This window comes from Mesoplodon mirus, assembly GCF_964341445.2.
Source record: "Mesoplodon mirus genome assembly, chromosome: 8".
Classification (NCBI taxonomy): domain Eukaryota; kingdom Metazoa; phylum Chordata; class Mammalia; order Artiodactyla; family Ziphiidae; genus Mesoplodon; species Mesoplodon mirus.
In genome coordinates, this window is record NC_138984.1 from 26,684,272 (window position 1) to 26,706,282 (window position 22,011).

General features: G+C 39.0%; 1 protein-coding gene across 1 annotated transcript in view; it reads right to left on the minus strand.

The window, feature by feature from the left end:
- CPS1 (carbamoyl-phosphate synthase 1) overlaps window positions 1-22,011 on the minus strand; it is a 135,250-nt gene that overhangs the window by 16,962 nt on the left and 96,277 nt on the right. Inside the window, exons 28-32 of the mRNA XM_082630484.1 lie at window positions 21,347-21,422; window positions 15,628-15,705; window positions 13,119-13,226; window positions 3,681-3,770; window positions 2,099-2,269 (exon numbers count right to left, since the gene is read on the minus strand). Of these exons, the coding sequence (XP_082486610.1) occupies window positions 2,099-2,269; window positions 3,681-3,770; window positions 13,119-13,226; window positions 15,628-15,705; window positions 21,347-21,422 (523 nt within the window). The remainder of the gene's footprint in view (window positions 1-2,098; window positions 2,270-3,680; window positions 3,771-13,118; window positions 13,227-15,627; window positions 15,706-21,346; window positions 21,423-22,011) is intronic.

Here is a 22,011-nt window from a genome sequence, read left to right on the forward strand (position 1 = left end):
TTTTCATTTATTTTACCAATGAAATTCACTAAGAATCAAATTCTTGTTTCTTGCATATATCCATTTATCTAGCCTAGACTATTCCTCTTTGATTCTGGTACCCCTCTAAGTCATCACGGGAATTCTAGCTTGGGGTCATTTCACTGGGTCATCCTAGTCAAGTTATCATATATTCCTGCCCTCTAGCCTCTCTCTATCTCATCTGTTGATATCCACCCACCTCACTAGGACTATATTAAGATTGACTTTGAATAAGTAATTTGACAAAAAAGTCAAGATTCATGCACAAGGATAACTAGGAAAGAAGTAAACTGAAAGATACAGTGCATTTCGAAAAATTCGTATCTACCCCTCAGTATTGTTATTAGTTGGAAATTGTTTCATACACATACGTGTGTGTATGTGTATGTGTGTGTGTGTATTCCTGTGGTTAAGAATAAAGAAACATGAATTTGAAATTCATATATAGAATTTCCAGTGGAAAAATACTTTTCGGGGCCTTCTTCTTATTGGTCTCAAACAGTAAAATCCTATGTACATATATTCCTACTGAAAGCTTTAACAATTTATGTTATGTCACAGCTTCCAGGAATAAAATGTTACCCTCCCCCAACATAAGAGGTGACATTCCATCCCAGTGCACTATAAAATCCAAGGCATCCTAAATTATTAACTTCAGTAAGATTAATAAATATTTTTTGATTTATAGTTTCAACTTAAAACTTCCACTGTAAAAGTCAGAAGTCAGAGTCTCAGCTGCAACACAATTATGGTTGAGGTCATAGTACCCATAAGAATGGAAACCTGCGAAGGCATCCAAAGTATGTAAATGTCACATAAATATATTATACAATATAAATTAATGTTTTGTATGCTTTTTCTAAAAAATTCAAATATATTTACATAATATCTCACTAATCCTCATACTGTCCAGTGATGTAGTTAAAGGTCATTATTATAAATACTCTGTTCATGGGCATACTGAGGCAGCTAAAGGAACACAATGGATTTATTATTAAGTTCTTATTCAAAATATACATATATACAGGCATATCTTGTTTTATGATGCTTTGCTTTATTGCACTTCACAGATACTGCAATTTTTACAAATTGAAGGTTTGTAGCAACCCTACATTGAGCAAGTCTATTGGCACCATTTTTTCCAACAGCATTTACTCACTTCATGTCTCTGTGTCACATTTTGGTAGTTCTCACAGTATTTCAAATTTTTTCATTATTATTATATTTGTTATGGTGATCTGCAATCGGTGACCATTGATGTTACTATTGCAAAAAGATTATGACTCAGATGATGATTAGTATTTTTCAGCAATAAAGTAGTTTTTCATTAAGGTATGTACATTGTTTCTTTAGACATAAGGCTATTGCACACTTAACAAACTACAGTACAGTGTGAATATAACTTTTATATGCACAGGGAAGCCAAAAAAATTGTGTGGTGGCCTGGAACCGAACCCACAATATCTCCAAGGCATGCCTGTATTTGAAGTTAGTGAACAAACCTTAAATTTTCCTGGTCACTCTTCATAAAGGTGCCATCAATTTCACTGCCCTCACAGTACCACTGTGAAAAAATTCTGCCACTAAAGAGAATAGGAACTAAGCCAAGGCAGTAAACATTTAACCAACACCACAAGGTAACACTTTTACAAGATTCATGCATTCCTGAAGTCTTGGCACAACTGAAGCCTTATCCCAAGAAGATATGTTCAGAATTTCTGTCTACCAACTAAACTGGCAGCATTATGCATCAGCTTCATAAATGTAGTTTATAAGTCACTCAGCTAGTTGGTTTTGAAGTTATGTAATTCTAAATATTATTTTAATTTTTGAAATGCACAATAGTACACATAAAGTTGCCTGTATAGCAACTGCATTGCTATACATTGCAATATGCTATACATGCATTGCAATGCCATACATTGCATTGCAACTGCATTCAAAGCAAACATCATAAACCCATAGTCTAGCACTTGAGTTACAAGGTTCAGAACATATCAAGATTATTTTTGATGAAAAATTATTCCTTTCATTTCTTTGGGACTTAAAAAATGACTAAGATTTTTGAAAATATTACCTTAATTGCAACATAGTCAGCAGGAATTATGGGATGCTCCAATGTTGGAAGGGGTTTCTCATCAATGTTCTCTCCAATCATCACCTTGGTGGCCACATCAATGAAGTCTACCCCAAGGGTCTTGGAAACAAAGGGGAAGGATCGAGAAGCTCTCAGGTTACATTCAATCACCTGGAGAGATAACAAAATTCAAAAGAAGAGAAAGGATGGTGAGAGACAATGACAATATTAATATGCTCCTGGACACTTTGGTTCCAGCTGTTACTGGGGCCCAGTCTTGCTTTGCCAGCCTCTTCCTTTTCTCCCCACTGCTTGACTTTTGCTAACTGGTTTCCTTTCTGTCAGTATCCTTGAACTCTGACTTTTTCCCATCCCTGTTCCACACTTCCATCCCCACACACTCTTGACAGATTTGTTTTAATGCAGAGTTCAGATAATGCCACAGTCCTACTAGAAAGCCTTCAGTGGATTTCTACTGGCCATGAGATTAATGTCTAGCCCTTGAAAGACTTCTATCCTCTTGCCTCAGTATACCCCTCTATGTTATCTTGTACCAAGTTTACCTTCCATGATTTCCCTGGAAAAATAATAAACTGAACTAGTCATCATCAGCTGGTCATTGATAAACTGAAATAGTCACTATATCCTAAAATGCGCCAAATTTCCCCATAGATATTGTATGTGTACTGTCCTTTCTATCTTCCTTTACTTGTCAAAATTCCAGCTATTCTTTAAGACCCAGCTCAAATTACAAAATCTTCCTTGAAATCTTTTATGATCCACCCTAAATCAGGCATATGACAGTCAAATACATGCTCATACACATATGCGCAGGCACACATACATACATACATACAGACAGACAGACACAAACACACACACACACAAATAGATAGGCTCTCTCTGTTCTGTGCCTCCAATACCACTTTACTTGTACATTCCTTCTAGCAGCTATTATATTCTAACTTATGTTATAGTTATCTATAAATTCATCTTCTTCCCAGTTCTCACTAAATCGTGGATCTCTGAGAGCAGAGACTGGGCTCTATACGTCTCTCGTCTCTGTAGCCACCTTATGACTTTGCATAGTAGGTGAGGAATCAATATTAGTTACTGATTAGTTACATTAAATAAACTAAATTAACTAAGACTAACCTAGTTGACTTAACATTTTTTATTTTTTTGGTAAATGGTATCCAAAACAGCTTTCTTCTCTGAGAAAGGAGTAAAGTAAACTTCAGTACATGTAATTTATGACTATTCTACAGTAACCTGGACAGATTACTTTATGATAGTTACTGCAACCATCTATAGTGTACTGAAGCTGGAAGTCAGTGATCTTCTTTCCAGTGGATCAGAGTGCTTTTCAAAGCTGTGACTGACATATCAGTGCCACCAAGAGCCAGTGCCTTCAAACAAGGCAGGCATTATATGCTGTGCAACTCCCATACTCAGACATAATCAGCTGCAGGGGTCTCAGCTGCTCTGTGGCAGTGTTCACAGAGAAAAGTACCAGAGGGACACAAACCAACACGACATAACACAGCAGTGGTGTCCTCTCAAACGCCTTGGCATTTCTTACCAAGACATCATTTCCTTTGACAAGAAACTGGACGTTGAATGGGCCAGAGATGGCAAAAGCCTTTGCTATCTTCCAGGTAGCATCCTTCACCTAGATAAAAAGGACAATGATATCGTGCTAAAGAACATTCCTCAGTTTAAAAACAAACCAACAAAAAAGATACAGCACCTTAAATTTGGATTTCTTTCATTCCTCTTTACAAAGAACTACATCTCCACTGATAATAATAATAGTAATAGTAATCATAGAAGCCATTCTTAGGCTTCTATTAACAAAGTAATATTTGTACCAAATGTACTAAATATTCACAACAGGATAGCAGGGAAAAGAATGAATAATCTTACAGGATTATCTTTCTGCCAAATGCATCTATCTACCTACAATTATATACTCTGGTTTTATTTTGAGGGCTAAATGGAATCCTTTCAGTCTAGTTGCTTCAGCACCAAAACTGCAGTCCAAACTCTGTATCAATCTAAAGACCTACCTGCTGAGAAGTGCAGGCCCTAAAATTACATGGTACTGCAAAAAGACCAGAGAGATTTCTTTTCTTTTTTTTTTTTTTTTTTTTGCGGTACGCGGGCCTCTCACTGCTGTGGCCTCTCCCGCTGTGGAGCACAGGCCCCGGATGAGCAGGCTCAGCAGCCATGGCTCACGGACCCAGCCGCTCTGCGACACGTGGGATCCCCCCGGACCAGGGCACGAACCTGCGTCCCCTGCATCGGCAGGCGGACTCTCAACCACTGCGCCACCAGGGAAGCCCCAGAGAGATTTCTTTTATGTGCTTTTCTTTTGCCCTAGACTGCAAGGGTAGATATTATGGTCAGAAGGAAACATGTTCCCTTGCAGGGAGGCTCTGCATGTCACATATAGGAATTCCTGTATCCAACCAGAGATAGAAGGTACTCAAGCAAAGAGAGAGCAGTGACTGCTGGAACCAAGAGCTCCTCATTCATTACTCTTACAAGAGTGGTTCAGCAACTCAGTTATAAAAGGAAGCACAGTCCATGACACGATGAGCTCTGAGAGATTTGGAAAAATCTGAGTTCTTGAGGTCATTTATCCTGATATAAAAAATTGAAGCACATTTGAAGTCCCAGGATAGTGTTCCTTTATGTTGCTGCTGTTACAAAGCAGCCTGCTACCTTCACATTTTAGAACAAAGTAAGATCTTCAGAATTCAGTCCAATGTACAACTAGCCAGACAGGCCTGCCTAGATTCTGATGGCAGGATTATTGGCAAGTCTCACTAAAAAAGCTAAGCCTAACCTCATATACCAGAAGACTAAAGGAACATCTCCAAGTTACTTAAGATGACAGAGAGGGACCTTCAAGATGGTGGAAGAGTAAGACGCGGAGATCACCTTCCTCCCGACAAATACATCAGAAATACATCTACGTGTGGAACAACTCCTACAGAACACCTACTGAACGCTAACAGAAGACCTCAGACCTCCCAAAAGGCAAGAAACTCCCCATGTACCTGGGTAGGGCAAAAGAAAAAAGAAAAAAATAGAGACGAAAGAATAGGGACGGGACCTGCACCTTTGGGAGGGAACTGTGAAGGAGGAAAAGTTCCCACACACTAGGAAGCCCCTTCGTGGGCGGAGACAGGGGATGGTGGAGGGGGGAAGCTTCAGAGCCACAGAGGAGAGAGCGGCAACAGGGTTGCAGAGGGCAAAGTGGAGAGATTCCCACACAGAGGATCGGTGCCGACCAGCACTCACCAGCCCGAGAATATTGTCTGCTCACCCGCCGGGGCAGGCGGGGCTGGGAGCTGAGGCTCGGGCTTTGGAGGTCGGATCCCGGGGAGAGGACTGGGGTTGGCTGCGTGAACACAGCCTGAAGGGGGCTAGTGCGCAACAGCTAGCCGGGAGGGAATCCGGGAAAAACTCTGGAACTGCCTAAGAGGCAAGAGACCATTGTTTCGGGGTGTGCAAGGAGAGGAGATTCAGAGCACCACCTAAACAAGCTCCAGAGATGGGCATGAGCCCCGGCTATCAGCAAGGACGCCAGAGACGCACATGAAACGCTAAGGCTGCTGCTGCAGCCAGCAAGAAGCCTGTGTGCAAGCACAGGTCACTAACTACACTTCCCCGGAAAGCTGTGCAGCCCGCCACTGCTAGGGTCCCGTGATGCACAGACAACTTCCCTGGGAGAACACACGATGCGCCTTAGGCTGTTGCAATGTCACGCTGGCCTCTGCTGCCCCAGGCTCACCCCGCACTCCGTACCCCTCCCTCCCGCCGGCCTGAGTGAGCCAGAGCCCGCTAATTAGCTGCTACTTTAACCCCGTCCTCACTGAGTGATGAACAGAAGCCCTCAGGTGACCTACACGCAGAGGTGGAGCCAAATACAAAGCTGAACCCCGGGAGCTGTGCGAACAAAGAAGAGAAAGAGAAATCTCTCCCAGCAGCCTCAGGAGCAGCGGATTAAATCTCCACAACCAACTTGATGTACACTGCCTCTTTGGAATATCTGAATAGACAATGAATCATCCCAAAATTGAGGCAGTGGACTCTGGGAACAACTGTAGAGTTGGGGTTTACTATATGTGACTGACTAGTTTTGGATTTATACGGTTATCTTAGTTTAGTTTTTAGCTCATATTAACGCTGGTAGATTTGTTTATTGGTTTGGTTGCTCTCTTTTTTTTAAGTATTTTTTAATTTAATAATTTTTAAAATTTTTATTTTAATAGCTTTTTACTATTTTTATTTTTTTAATTTTTTTTCTTTCTTTCCTTTTTTCTCCCTTTTAATCTGAGCTGTGTGCCTGACAGGGTTGTGGTGCTCTGGCTGGGTGTCAGGCCTGAGCCTCTGAGCTGGGAGAGCCAAGTTCAGGACATTGGCCTACCAGAGAGCTCCCAGACCCACGTAATATCAAATGGCAAGAGCTCTCCCACAGATCTCTGTCTCAACACTAAGACCCAGCTCCACTCAATGACCAGCAAGCTCCAGTGCTGAACACCCCATGCCAAACAACTAACAAGACAGGAACGCAACCCCAACCATTAGTAGAGAGGCTGCCTAAAATCATAATAAGGTCACAGACACAACAAAACACACCACCGGAAGGGGTCCTGCCCACCAGAAAGACAAGATACAGTCTCATCCACCAGAACACAGGCACCAGTCACCTCCACCAGGAAGCCCACACAACCCACTGAATCAAACTTACCCACTGGGGGCAGACACCAAAAACAATGGGAACTACAAATCTGCAGCCTGTGAAAAGGAGACCCCAAACACAGTAAATTTAGCAAAATGAGAGGACAAAGAAATACACAGCAGATGAAGAAGCAAGGTAAAAACACACCAGACCAAACAAGTGAAGAGGAACTGGCAATTTACCTGAAAAAGATTTCAGAATAATGATAGTAAAGATGATCCAAAATCATGGAAAGAGAATGGAGAAAATACAAGAAATGCTTAACAAGGAACTAGAAGAAGTAAAGAGCAAACAAACAATGGTGAACAGCACAATAAATAAAATTAAAAATTCTCTAAAAGGAATCAATAGCAGAATAACTGAGGCAGAAGAACGGATAAGTGACCTGGAAGATAAAATAGTGGAAATAACTACCACAGAGCAGAATAAAGAAAAAAGAATGAAAAAAATTGAGGGCACTCTCACAGACCACTGGGACAACATTAAATGCGCCAACATTTGAAGTATAGGGGTGCCAGAAGAAGAATAGAAAAAAAAGGGACTGAGAAAATATTTGAAGAGATTACAATTCATAACTTCACTAGTATGGGAAAGGAAATAGTCAAAGAAGTCCAGGAAGCACAGAGAGTCCCATACAGGATAAATCTAAGGAGAAACATGCCAAGACGCATATTACTCAAACTGTTAAAAATTAAATACACAAAAAATATTAAAAGCAGCAAGGGAAAAGCAACAAATAATATACAAGGTAATCCCCATAAGGTTAACAGCTGACCTTTCAGCAGAAACTCTGCAAGCCAAAAGGGAGTGGCAGGACATATTTAAAATGATGGAAGGGAAAAACTTACAACTAAGATTACTCTACCCATCAAGGATCTCATACAGATTCAACAGAGAAATTAAAACCTTTACAGATGAGGAAAGCTAAGAGAATACAGGACCACCAAACCAGCTTTACAACAAATGCTAAAGGAACTTCTCTAGGCAAGAAAAAAAAAAGAAGGAAAAGACTTACAATAATAAACTCAAAACAACTAAGAAAATGGTAGTAGGAACATACATATCGATAATTAACTTAAATGTAAATAGATTAAATGTTCCAACCAAAAGACACAGACTGGCTGAATGGATACAAAAACAAGAGCTGTAAAAATGCTGTCCACAAGAGACCCACTTCAAACCTGGGAAACATACAGGCTGATAGTGAGGGGATGGAAAAAGATATTCCATGCAAATGGAAAACAAAAGACAGCCCGAGTAGCAATTCTCATATCAGACAAAACATACTTTAAAATGAAGACTATTACAAGAGACAAAGAAGGACACTACATAATGATCAAGGGATCAACCCAAGAAGAAGATATAACAATTGTAAATATTTATGCATACAATATAGGAGCCCCTCAACACATAAGGCAAATACTAACAGCCATAAAAGGGGAAATCGACAGTAACACAATCATAGTAGGGGAATTTAACACCCCACTTTCACCAATGGACAGATCAACCAAAATAAAAATAAATAAGGAAATAGAAGCTTTAAATGATACATTAAACAAGACAGACTTAATTGATATTTATAGGACATTCCATCTAAAAACAACAGAATACACTTTCTTCTCAAGTGCTCATGGAACATTCTCCAAGGTAGATCATACCATGGGTCACAAATCAAGCCTTGGTAAATTTAAGAAAATTGAAACCATATGAAGTACCTTTTCTGACCACAACACTATGATACTAGATATAAATTACAGGAAAAATATCTGTAAAAAATACAAACACATGGAGCCTAAACAATATGTTACTAAATAACCAAGAGATCACTGAAGAAATCAAAGAGGAAATAAAAAAATACTTAGAAACAAATGACAATGAAAACACGGTGGCTCAAAACCTATGGGATGCAGCAAAAGCAGTTCTAAGAGTGAAGTTTACAGTAATACAGTCCTACCTCAAGAAACAAGAAACATCTCAAATAAACAAACTAACCTTACACCTAAAGCAATTAGAGGAAGATGAACAGAAAAAACCCCAAAGTTAGCAGAAGGAAAGAAATCATAAAGATCAGATCAGAAATAAATGAAAAAGAAAAATGAAGGAAACGATAGCAAAGATTAATAAAACAAAAAGCTGGTTCTTTGAGAAGATAAACAAAATTAATAAACCATTCACCAGACTCATCAAGAAAAAAACGGAGAAGATTCAAATCAATAGAATTGGAAATGAAAAAGGAGAAGTAACAACTGATATTGCAGAAATACAAAGGCTCATGAGAGATTACTACAAGCAACTCTATGCCAATAAAATGGACAACCTGGAAGAAATGGACAAATTCTAGAAAGGTATAACCTTCCAAGACTGAACCAGGAAGAAATAGAAAATATGAACAGACCAATCACAAGAACTGAAATTTAAACTGTGATTAGAAATCTTCCAACAAACAAAAGCCCAGGACCAGATGGATTCACAGGCAAATTCTATCAAGCATTTAGAGAAGAGTTAACACCTATCCTTCTCAAACTCTTCCAAATTATGGCAGAGGAAGGAACACTCCCAAACTCATTTTATGAAGCCACCATCCCTCTGTTACCAAAACCAGACAAAGATGTTAAAAAAAAAACAGGCCAATAGACGCAAAAATCCTCAACAAAATACTAGCAAACAGAATCCAGCAGCACATTAAAAGGATCATACATCATGATCAAGTGGGGTTTAGCCAAGGAATGCAAGGATTCTTCAATATATGCAAATCAAGCAATGTGATACACCATATTAAAAAACTGAAGGAGAAAAACCATATGATAATCTCAATAGATGCAGAAAGAACTTTTGACAAAATTCAACACCCATTTATGATAAAAACTCCCCAGAAAGTAGGTATAGAGTAAACCTCCCTCAACAAAATAAAGGCCATGTATGACAAACCCACAGCCAACATCATTCTCAATGGTGAAAAACTGAAACCATTTCCTCTAAGATCAGGAACAAGACAAGGTTGCCCACTCTCACCGCTTTTATTCAACATAGTTTTAGAAGTTTTAACCATAGCAATCAGAGAGGAAAAAGAAATAAAAGGAATCCAAATCAGAAAAGTAGAAGTAAAACTGTCACTGCTTGCAAATGACATTATACTATACGTAGAGAATCCTAAAGCTGCTACCAGAAAACTACTAGAGCTAATCAATGAATTTGGTAAAGTAGCAGGATCCAAAATTAATGCACAGAAATCTCTTGCATTCCTATACATGATGAAAAATGTGAAGGAGAAATTAAGGAAACACTCCCATTTAGCATTGCAACAAAAAGAATAAAATACCTAGGAATAAACCTACCTAAGGAGACAAAACACCTGTATGCAGAAAATTATGAGACTGAGGAAAGAAATTAAAGATGATACAAACAGATGGAGAGATATACCATGTTCTTGGATTGGAAGAATCAACATTTTGAAAATGACTATACTACCCAAAGCAATCTACAGATCCAATGCAATCCCTATCAAACTACCAATGGCATTTTTCACAGAACTAGGACAAAAATTTCACAATTTGTATGGAAGCACAAAAGACCCCAAATAGCCAAAGCAATCTTGAAAAAGAAACACGGTACTGGAGGAATCAGGCTCCCTGGCTTCAGATTAGACTACAAAGCTCCAGTAATCAAGATAGTATGGTACTGGCACAAAAACAGAAATACAGATCAATTAGACAGGAAAGAAAGCCCAGATATAAACCCACACACCTATGGTCAGCGTATCTTTGATAAAGGAGCAAAGAATATACAATGGAGAAAAGACAGCCTCTTCAATAAGTGGTGCTGGGAAAACTGGACAGCTACATGTAAAAGAATGAAATTAGAACACTCCCTAACACCATACACAAAAATAAGCTCAAAATGGATTAAAGACCTAAATGTAAGGACAGACACTATACACTCTTAGAGGAAAACATAGTCAGAACACTCTATGACATAAACCACAGCAAGATCCTTTTTGACCCACCTTCTAGAGAAATGGAAATTAAAAAAAAATAATAAACAAGTGGGACCTAATGAAACTTAATAGCTCTTGTACAGCCAAGGAAACCATAAAAAAGATAAAAAGACAACCCTCAGAATGGGAGAAAATATTTGCAAACAAAGCAACTGACAAAGGATTAATCTCCAAAATATACAAGCAGTTCATGTAGCTCAATATTAAAAAAACAAACAACCCAATCCAAGAATGGGCAGAAGACCTAAATAGACATTTCTCCAAAGAAGACATACAGATGGCCAACAAACACATGAAAGGATGCTCAACATCACTAATCATTAGAGAAACGCAAATCAAAACTACAATGAGGTATCACCTCACACCAGTCAGAATGGCCATCATCAAAAATCTACAAATAATAAATGCTCGACAGGGTGTGGAGAAAAGGGAACCCTCTTGCACTGTTGGTAGGAATGTAAATTGACACAGCCACTATGGAGAACAGTATGTAGGTTCCTTAAAAAACTAAAAATGGAACTACCATATGACCGAGAAATCCCACTACTGGGCATATACTCTGAGAAAACCATAGTTCAAAAAGGGTCATGTACCACAACGTTCATTGCAGCTCTATTTACAATAGCTAGGACATGGAAGCAACCTAAGTGTCCATCGACAGATGAATGTATAAGGAATATGTGGCACATATATACAACGGAATATTACTCAGCTATTAAAAGAAATGAAATTGAGTTATTTGTAGTGAGGTGGATGTACCTACAGTCTTTAATACAGAGTGAAGTAAGTCAGAAAGAGAAAAACAAATACTGTATGCAAATACATATATATGGAATATAAAAAAAAAAAGTTCTTGAAGAATCTAGGGGCCAGACAGGAATAAAGACGCAGATGTAGAGAATGGACTTGAGGACACGGGGAGAGAGTAGGGTAAGCTGAGACGAAGTGAGATACACACTACCAAATATAAAATAGACAGCTAGTGAGAAGTAGCTGCATAGCACAGGGAGATCAGTTTGGTGCTTTGTGACCATCTAGAGGGGTGGGATAGGGAGGGTGGGAGGGAGATGCCAGAGGGAGGTGATATGGTGATATATGTATACGTACAGCTGATTCACTTTGTTATACAGCAGAGACTAACACAACAATGTAAAGCAATTATACTCCAATAAAGTTGTTAAAAAAATGTACGCAAATAAACATGTGTTGACTGATTAAAAAAAAAAAAGAAAAAGATGACAGCCTCAAAGACAACACCTAGCATGCATATTGAGTACTGAGGCAGAGTCATCATTACTGGAAAGGTCTTTAAAGCAGTGGTTCCAAAAGAGGGTTTGAAAGAGACATATCATAAAGTACTGTTTGAGGTGAGTGTAAGGGCAGACAGTGAAAGCATAGGTTCTAGAAAGTTCTCCCGTGACTGCTGCATACCTGCTTCTAACGGAGAAACATTGCTTTAGATGCTGCTCACCTGTAAGTGGCCCAAACATTAGACTCATCTGCAGCAGTAGTTATCCAAATGTGGTCCCCAGACCAGCAGCAATAGCATCACATGGGGACTCGATAAAAATACAAATTCTGGGGGCCTGCTCAGAACTACAGATTTAGAAACTGGGGATAGAGTCCTGTGACCTGTATTTTAACAAGTCCCCCAGGTGGTTATGATGCATACAGTTAGAGAACCACTGCACTAGCATACAACCAAATGGGCTCTGAAGGGCAGTGAAGGAAATTGTCATCTTTAAAATACCTAGCAGACTCAGAGGAGGCAGTTCCCCTCAAAATTAAATTTTACCTGGGGCATGTCCTACTGCTACCTAGTTAAAAAAATGTTTTTAATGGGCTTCCCTGGTGGCACAGTGGTTAAGAATCCGCCTGCAGGGGACACGGGTTTGAGCCCTGGTCCAGTAAGATCCCACATGCCACGGAGCAACTAAGCCCGTGCAGCACAACTACAAAGCCTGCGTTCTAGAGCCCATGTGCCACAACTACCAAAGCCCACGCGCCTAGAGCCTGTGCTCCGCAGCAAGAGAAGCCACCACAATGAGAAGTCCAAGCACTGAAACAAAGAGTAGCCCCTGCTTGCTGCAACTAGAGAAAGCTTGCATACAGCAATGAAGACCCGACACAACCAAAAATAATAAATAAATAAAATAAATTTATAAACAAAAAAAGGAAATGCATAATAAAAAAAGACCCTTCACAATCCAGCCCCAATTAAAAAAATGTTTTTAATCATTTTCCCCCTTCCAGTTTTATTTATAAATGATGACCTTTTCAATGGCTCCTTGGCTGATGGTTTGTGTGGGCAGCATCAGAGTAGCATCTCCTGAGTGGACACCTGCATCTTCCACGTGTTCAGAGATGGCATGGGAGATGACCTGGCCAAAAGAAGATTTGCAAAAGAAGTGTCAGCTCTTCTTCAATGAGGCTACTGCCTGACCCATCCCCCTAATTCTAACAGATGCCTCCAGCATTGAGCAGTTTCTTTGCTAAGTCTCTGATGAGAGGAGTAGAAAGAGCTGCAAATGTAGCCTCACCAAGCCTCCCTGTGCAGTGACAGATCACCTCTGAGGGCAGCTGAGAGTGTGTGAAAGCTTACCTCCCTCTTCCATTGATTAGAATAGGTATTAATACCAGGAAAAGAAGGCAACTAAGCCAACTCATAATGACTTTTAAAAATGGATAGGAAACTAAAGCATTTGGGGGGCACTGGAGATAGCTTTATCTTTTCCTTCCAGGTTAAGTTTTAAACACTGGAAAAGAAAAGATGGGAGAGGTCAATATCTAGCTTAGGTAAATGTCATCACTTAGGTGGATCAGAAAGAAAATGTAAGATCTAAAGATCAAGAGACCTTTATCAGCACCACACTCTAACCAACTGAGCTAACCAGCCACCTACAAGAGATCTTTAAACTGAAATTTGAGACAGGAAGGAAGCAAGAGGAGAATATTCTTGTCCTCTTTTAGAGGTAAGAAAACCAAGGCAATATAAGAATAAATAACCCAAGTACATGTGACTGCTATGTGACCAAGTCAGGATTCTGAACACTTATCTGTCAGATTGCAAAGTTTATGGTCTCAACCACAATAACCTGAATGTTAACAGTATGTGTGTCTTTGGAAAATGATAAAGCTGAGAGTGGGGGAGAATAATTGGGTGGTTGTAAAAGACTTAAATAAGTTACAGTGAAGATTTGTTTATCAGATTTATAGATGATTTAAAGTAGAGTGATATTTGAGTCCCAGTACTCCTGCTGTCACTTATGAGTTCTGTGACCTGGGTGAGATACTTTATCTCCTTAGCCTTGGTTTCTGATAAGATAGGAATAACAATGGTATCTGCCTCACAGAATGTTTGTAAGGATAAAGGAGAACACATAAACAGTGTCTGGCATGATATTTAGTGCAGAGTAAGCGCTCAAATTTTTTATACTATCTGGAAATGGGGAGGCAACACCTCACTGAACTCTGAAAAAAAGTTATATGTCTGAAGTACTAGGTCCATTTCTGAGTGTCACTGTTTAAAAGTTACGTGAATAACCTGGAACACTTCCAAAAGAAGGAGTCCAGGATGATAAGCAATGGTCAAGGTCTAAGAGAATCTTAGGGCAAGAGCATGTCCTAGCAAAATGGAACCAAATCAGGCCAACAGACCAGCATTACTTTACCAGCACAATATTTGAAAAAATATAAATGTCTGTAGGCCAGTCTTACATTCTCCACTTCCACATTGGTATGATCACATTCCTCTTATTTTATACCTCAGTCTCAAATACATATGCTCCATAACTCTGGAGACCAGCAGGTCAGGGATGAAAATTCTAGGGAAGTAGATCTTAGTTCAAGAGAAGGAATATATTAGATGTCCAAGAAATAAAAGCAAAAACAAAAAAATATATATGTCATCTTACAACTTTTTATGCTCTGTATAACCAAAACAGTTAAACAGAAAGCAAATGACCACTTTCCAGGGTTGCTGTGAAGAAAATTCTCATCCTTGCGGAGTAAGGGGTTGAAATAAATGATATCTAAGTGTGTCTAAAGTCTAGATTATAGGACAAGAGGTCATCCTTACTATATATATAGTATTTTTTTGAAACAACCTTGCTTTGAACTGTTAATCTGGAAGACCAAAAAAAAAAAAAAAAAAAAAAGACCAAAACAAAGAAACAGAAGAAGCTTTAACATGCCTTATTAGTACAACTTGAAAACTAAAGGAAAGAATTCTTATACTTTCATTTCTCCCTGAAGTTGGAGGCATTCATTGTATTAGTGATACAAGATGTGATATGGTAAGCCAATTTTATGTTATTATCTTTACCCACCCTACTCTGTTTAGTTTTGCTTTTACTAACCCAATAAAAAGGAGAAGGATAGAAAAATCAAGAGAGAAGAAAAACTAGGGATTCAATTAGGAACTTCAGAAAGAAAAGTATTGGATGTTTTTCTAATATCCATTGAAACAAAAAAGGAAACACAAAGACAAAAGAAAATGAGAGAGAAAATCTATTCAAAAAGAACGAGTACAGGACGATAATTTTTAATATCATCAAAGAGGAATTCTAACAGTATGAAAAGCAGAAGATATGATACCCATGACACATCAACTGAATTGTCAGTGAAATGGAACAATTTTTTTTGACTGAGCAGCTTGTCCATTATTTTTAGAGACCTGTTGTGTAGAAATCACGAACTCTAATCTGAGTTACGTTTCTAAATTGCCAAGAAAATAATTCTGATGGGAAGGCAGGAATGGGGGGTGGGACATAAAGCACTTACTCTTCCATCTCTGCCAACAGCATCCATTTCCACTTCCCGGGCCCCCTCAATAAATTTTGTCAGCACCACTGGGTGTTCCTGTCACCGAGGAAAACAGAAGGGCAGAAACTTTAGCTGAAATTATATGTATGGGGTCAAGTAAATCGTGTACCTTAAGTCAGTACCATGGCAATACTTGAAAAAAAAATGCTCAACATACGACACAAACTCATTAGCCAGTTTGTTTGGTAAGAACACAGTCATTCTCTGCTAAGAGTGAGGAAGAGGAACTCTTTCTCCAATTTTCAGTTCTCAGTGAATTGAACATGAGTTTTGAAATTTCAAACATAGACTTCTAGGTGAGTTAGAGAAAAGAGGAGGCTAAGGAGAGGGCAGAATGAGGTTCCTTTTCTGTCTCCAGAGTTATAAATATCTCTCTATTTTATTTATAATTATATATCAGCATTGGTTCAGGTTTTTTCTCTCTTCATACACTTATCTTTTCTAAGCACTACAATGTCCTCAGTTAGTTCTCTGTATGCGAATTGTGAATGAACTTAGAAGGAGAGCAGCATTTTGTTTCAGTTTTATTAGGCCAAAGATGGAATTATTTACATGGAATTGACATGCTTTAAATCACTTCTAAAGTGTGACATTTGTGACTGCAAAATCAAACATTTTTCTATATAAATCTTAAAATGTTCTCCCTCTCTCAGCTGTTTCAGACCCTTTATTATTCTTGATGTTCTTCCCACACTCAGTTCCTTCACGACAGTGCTGCAATGCCCTCCACAACTTGATCACTAGGTGCTTTTCCAGACTAAAAGAAGTGGTTGAATGAAGGCCTCCAGGGTTTAGGCATCTCTTCTCCCCTGCCCCAGGCACCAGCAACCGGCACCACTTGCTGTTTTCTTACCAGACCCTGCCTTTACCTGTCTCCATGCCTCTCTTCCAAAAATGCACTCCACCTTCTCTCCTCAGCTTCATCTTTCAAATTTCAACCCATCCTTCAAGGCCTAGCTTCAATGCTACCTCCTCCCTGAAGGCTTCTCTGAACATGTCTTTTTGCTCTGAACACAAATTCCTTTTGGCCACTACCTTGGAGTTTATCATCTTATGCATATGTGTTAAATATAATATATCTAAAATACAAGCAAAAATAAACAAATGGGACCTAATTAAATTCAAAAGCTTTTGCACAGCAAAGGAAAGCATAAACAAAATGAAAAGAAAACCTACAGATTGGGAGAAAATATTTGCAAATGATGTGACTGACAAGGGATTAGTCTCCAAAATTTACACACTGCTCATGAGGCTCAATATCATCAAAAGAAGCATCCCAATCAAAAAATGGGCAGAAGACCTAAATAGACACTTCTCCAAAGAAGACATACAGATGGCCAAGAGGCACATGGAAAGATGTTCAACATCGCTAATTATTAGAGAAATGCAAATCAAAACTACAATGAGATATCACCTCACACCAGTCAAAATGGCTATCATCAAAAAATCCATAAACAATAAATACTGCAGAGGGTGTGGAGAGAAAGGAACCTTCTTACACTGTTGGTGGGAATGTAAATTTGTACAGCCACTATGGAGAACAGTATGGAGGTTCCTTAAAAAACTAAAAATAGAGCTACCATATGACCCTGCAATCCCACTCCTGGGCATATATCTGGAGAAAAATATGGCCCAAAAGGATACACGCACCCCAATGTTCACTGCAGCATTGTTTACAATAGCCAAGACATGGAAGCAACCTAAATGTCTATTGACAGCTGAATGGATAAAGGAGATGTGGTATGTTTATACAATAGAATATTACTCAGCCATTAAAAAGAATGGAATAATGCCATTTGCAGCAACATGGATGGACCTTGAGACTGTCATACTGACTGAAGTAAGTCAGATAGAGAAAGAGGAATATTGTATGATATCCCTTACATGTGGAATCTAAAAAGAAATGATACAAATGAGCCTTTTTACAAAACAGAAACAGACTCACAGACTTACAGAGCGAACTTATGGTTACCAGGGGGGAAGGATTGGGGGAAGGGATAGTCAGGGAGTTTGGGATCCACATGTACACACTGCTGTATTTAAAATGGATAACCAAAAAGGACCTACTGAATAGCACAGGGAACTCTGCTCAATGTTATGTGGCAGCCTGGATGGGTGGGGAGTTTGGGGGAGAATGGATACATCCATATGTATGGCTGAGTCCCATTGCTGTGCACCTGAAACTATCACAACATTGTTAATCGATATCCAATATAAAATAAAAAGTTAAAAAAATGTAATATATCTTATCTCCTTTAATAGAACATTTTAAATAGAAGTGAATTTTGTAAAAAAAATTCAAAATAACCAATGTCTCAAGCCATAAATAAGCTTCTCTCTTCTTAAATTTATTATTAAATGAAGAAACTTTCCCCACTTCCTTTTCTTCCAAGGCCTATCGGACATGGAAAATTTTTTTCATCTCTGTTTCCTCTTTTTTAAAATATTGGATGTTTACTGTTGGCAGGCCTGGTAGAGCTGTGTTGAGACTTACGTGGGAATTTTTCCGTATATTATAATAACAATATAACTGCAAACAAAGATAAAGTTTAACAGCTGTCTTAGTCTCTCTAGCCAAGCCTAAGACAGGGGTTCTTGTTCAAGTGATTTATTGAGGGAGTGAGAAAAGCAGAATGGGGCAGCAGGAAAGAACTAGGAAGTTCGTGGTCTCAGTGGGGACTGGATTTGGCCTTACCACAGAGGGAGCTCTGAGTTGCAGCACAGAGTAAGTCCCATCTTGAGGCAAAGGGCAGTCACTGTCCAGCATTTTGAGCGTGGGGTGGTAAGGTGAGGGATCTTGCCTACTGGTTGACAGAGGCTCCCATTTGACTGAGAATAGTTATCCTGAGAAGTATAGCTGGGAGGTGTCATCAGCTACCACAGCAGTTGGGGGATGGGTGCTCCCACAGGTAAAGGGATCTGAGGTGGGCAACAAAAGCATCCTCCATCCTGGCCAATTGAACACATTTATGAAATAGCCCTTAATATGTTGAGGAAGAAAATTTCTTAATAAATTTCAGTCTTTCAGCAACATTATACATTGTTGGCCCTCTTAAAGCACTTCTTTCCTTAGGTGTCCATGATCACCTTTTCATACTTCTTTTTCAGGCTCCTTTGTGGTTCTTTCTTCCCTGCTCAGCCATTAAATGCCAATATTCCTTTCATCTCTGTCTTAACTGTTCCTTTTCCTCTATACTATCCCAGGTGATTGCTTCCAATCTCAAAACTTCAATTACAATGATATGCTATTGACTTCCAAATCTATATCTACATCTCTGTCTTCAGCCATGATCTTGATTTTCAATTCCAATTCTATATAACCCTCTGCTTTCAGAACATCTCTACTTGGACTTCTCACAGGCATCTCACATTCAAAAGGTCAAATATTACATATATGATTTCCCCCTCTAAAATTTCTCCCTTAAGTGTTCCTTGTTTCAATAAATGGTACCACTGTCCATCCAGCTAAGGCAGAAAATCAAGAATCATCTCTTACCCTCTCACCCTCCACCTCCATCCATTCACAACCTCAATACACATTCTCAATATTTCTAGAACACATGCACTTCTCTCCATCTTTACTACCATTACTCTGATCCAAGGCACTGTCATCTCTACCCTGAGCTACACAACACCCCCCTAACCTCCTTCCATGAATTCAGACTTGTCCCAGATTTTACTCTGTATACTATAGAAGAGTGATCCTTCTTTTTTTAACTTTATTGCTCTTTTTGTTTTAGTTGAAGTATAGTTGATTTACACTATTGTGTTAGTTTCAGGTATACAGCATAGTGATTCAGTATTCAGAAAATATGACTAAAATCCACCTCAGTATATAACTGACAAGGTTCTCTTTATCTGCTCCTTGTCTTTCTGCTTTTCTACCATCGTTATAATCAACACTACCCACGAGGTTTGGCATCCTAGCCATATAAGTGAATGCTTTATCAGTTTCTAGAAACTTCATGCTCTTTCTCAGCTTCATGCCTTTACATATGCTGTTCTTTCTTCCTACTCACACGCACAATGTAAACCTTTTAACTCTGAATCAACCATTTGGAATCAATTTAAAAGTCCCTTCTTCAGGGACTGGACCCCGATACTTTTACACTCTCCTTCAATATCATGTATTTTCTCTATTGCAATGCTCATCATATTTAATTATAATTATTTGATGTCTGACATCCCTAGTAAAGAGAGTCTTCTGTGAGACTGTCTTTTCATGAATGTAACCCCTGATACTGAGAACAATGTCATTATATAGCAGGTGCTAAATATGAATGGATACATAAATAGATCAATGATTAATGGGGGCTAGTTTTACTCTAGATTCACTGAATTGAGAATCCCAGATTCTGCTGTAGTTTGATGGCGAGACTTGAACCAGAAGTACTCCATTAAGACATCTCTATTATAAAACTTTGGCCCTGTAAGGATTCTATCCACCTGCTAGCAGAAAAAAATATTTTAAAAATATTCTACCAAGTAGAGGCCCTATAAGATCCACTGTCCCAGACAGAGAACACCTGCCTCATCACTCACATGAGACCAGCTGGGTCAGGCTGCTGGTTTCTCAAAAGATGAGTGTGGCAGGACCCCTTGCAGGGAGTGAGATAGAGAAGAGGACAGTATCTCACTCCAGAGCATGTTAATGAAAACTGGCCCTTTGGAGAGAGTCCCTCCTCAGTTATCTTTTACACAAAAGTGAATTCAAAATCCACTTGGTTTCTTCTTTATACTCTGTCTCTTCTCACTCTTTATCCTTATGCACTCTTTTCACTGACCAAGTTTCCTTGGGGAGCAAATGCCACACAGAAACGAAGCCCAGCTTCATGTGCGCAGGAAGAATCTGTGCTCTTTATTCCTCTTTCAAAGGCCTCTGATTTCACTCTCTGGCTCCCTCCCAACTCCACTTGCCTAACATCAAACTCTTCTCTATGAGTTGTGTTTTCTCTCTCTCTCTCCTTTTTTTTTTTTTTCCTTTTAGCCCTATCTAGCTTTTGAAAGCTTTTAAAAAGAAAGCATTACTTTTATCCTCTACAGTACAAGGTCTGCAGATCAATAACCCCACGGGGTAAATCTTAAATGGATTACACTGAGGTAACGCTGAAGGAGAAAGTAAAAGCTGGGGCAGTGGAGAAAGCTGGTTGAGTGAACACAGAATTATAAACATTTTTATTAACTTACAAATGGAATGTACCAAAATGAAAAAAATCAATAGGTGAGTGAGGGGATTTACTATTGAAGTTGCAGGATTGACTAAGGCAAAGAAAGCCTCTCCAGGTGTGAGAATTAAAAATCAGGGAAGCCTTGACTTGTTCGTGATGACAATGGTTGGGCTGCCCTTGAGGCTGGGAATCCCATGGATAACTTGACCAGCATCTAACTCATTAACAGACAAGTTTGTGCTTATGCAGCCTTGTTCTTGGAGACTAAAATCGTATAAATCACTGTTCTGATCAAATATTCACTGGTCTTCCTCTTCTTCCACTAACCCTAAGGATCCAAGTATAATTAAATGCATATGTGTTTTCTCATTTCTATATTTAGGACTATAATGGGTAGAAGAAAAAAGGAAAAACATCATAACAACATCCTGTGCAAAGGAAAACAACATAAAAACAAGGTAGCAATTAACAGAAAAGGTGAGAGTCACCAGAAGGAAATAGGACACTACCTGAGAGACTCTAGTGGCCTCCTCTAGGAATTTTTTCATCTCATCCTCGGAGAATACCACATTCATGGCAGACCCACTGGGTAAGGAGGAGGGAAAAAAAGAGGTCAGTTTCTTTTACCACTTCAGAAGTAAAGCATGCTAGAATTGATTGCTTCTCAGAACAGTTCCAGGCAGCCTCTAGTTCCAGACTAGGCTAAGTAAGAAGGTGTCTCTTTCTACATTGAGATTTTATGTAATCAACAGGACAATCAACCAAAGTAAAACATCCCCAAAGTTGGGGACGAGGGGGGGGGGGTGAGACATGTGATAATGCCCAAAGGGAACCATGGTAGCTCTTAGCAATGGCACATCCCCAAGGTTCAGCCTTTCTGATTTATTGTTTTAACTCTCTTCTGGTTCCAGGTAACACTTATACTGTAACAGGATTCACCCCAGGATCTAGCTTTCTAAACTTGTGTCTTCAGAGTTCATTACCCATAGCTGATCTTAACCCACAAGTATGCTGTCAAAGCAAGTCATTCTACTATCTCAGCTGGGTTACTAAAGAATCAATTTTTTAGTAACATTTGCAAATATAATGTACGGTATCTGACTGAAATGTATTCAGCTGTGTCTTTTCAAATTCTTGAGAAAGAATACTATCTGAAATCAATTTACTCTGAATT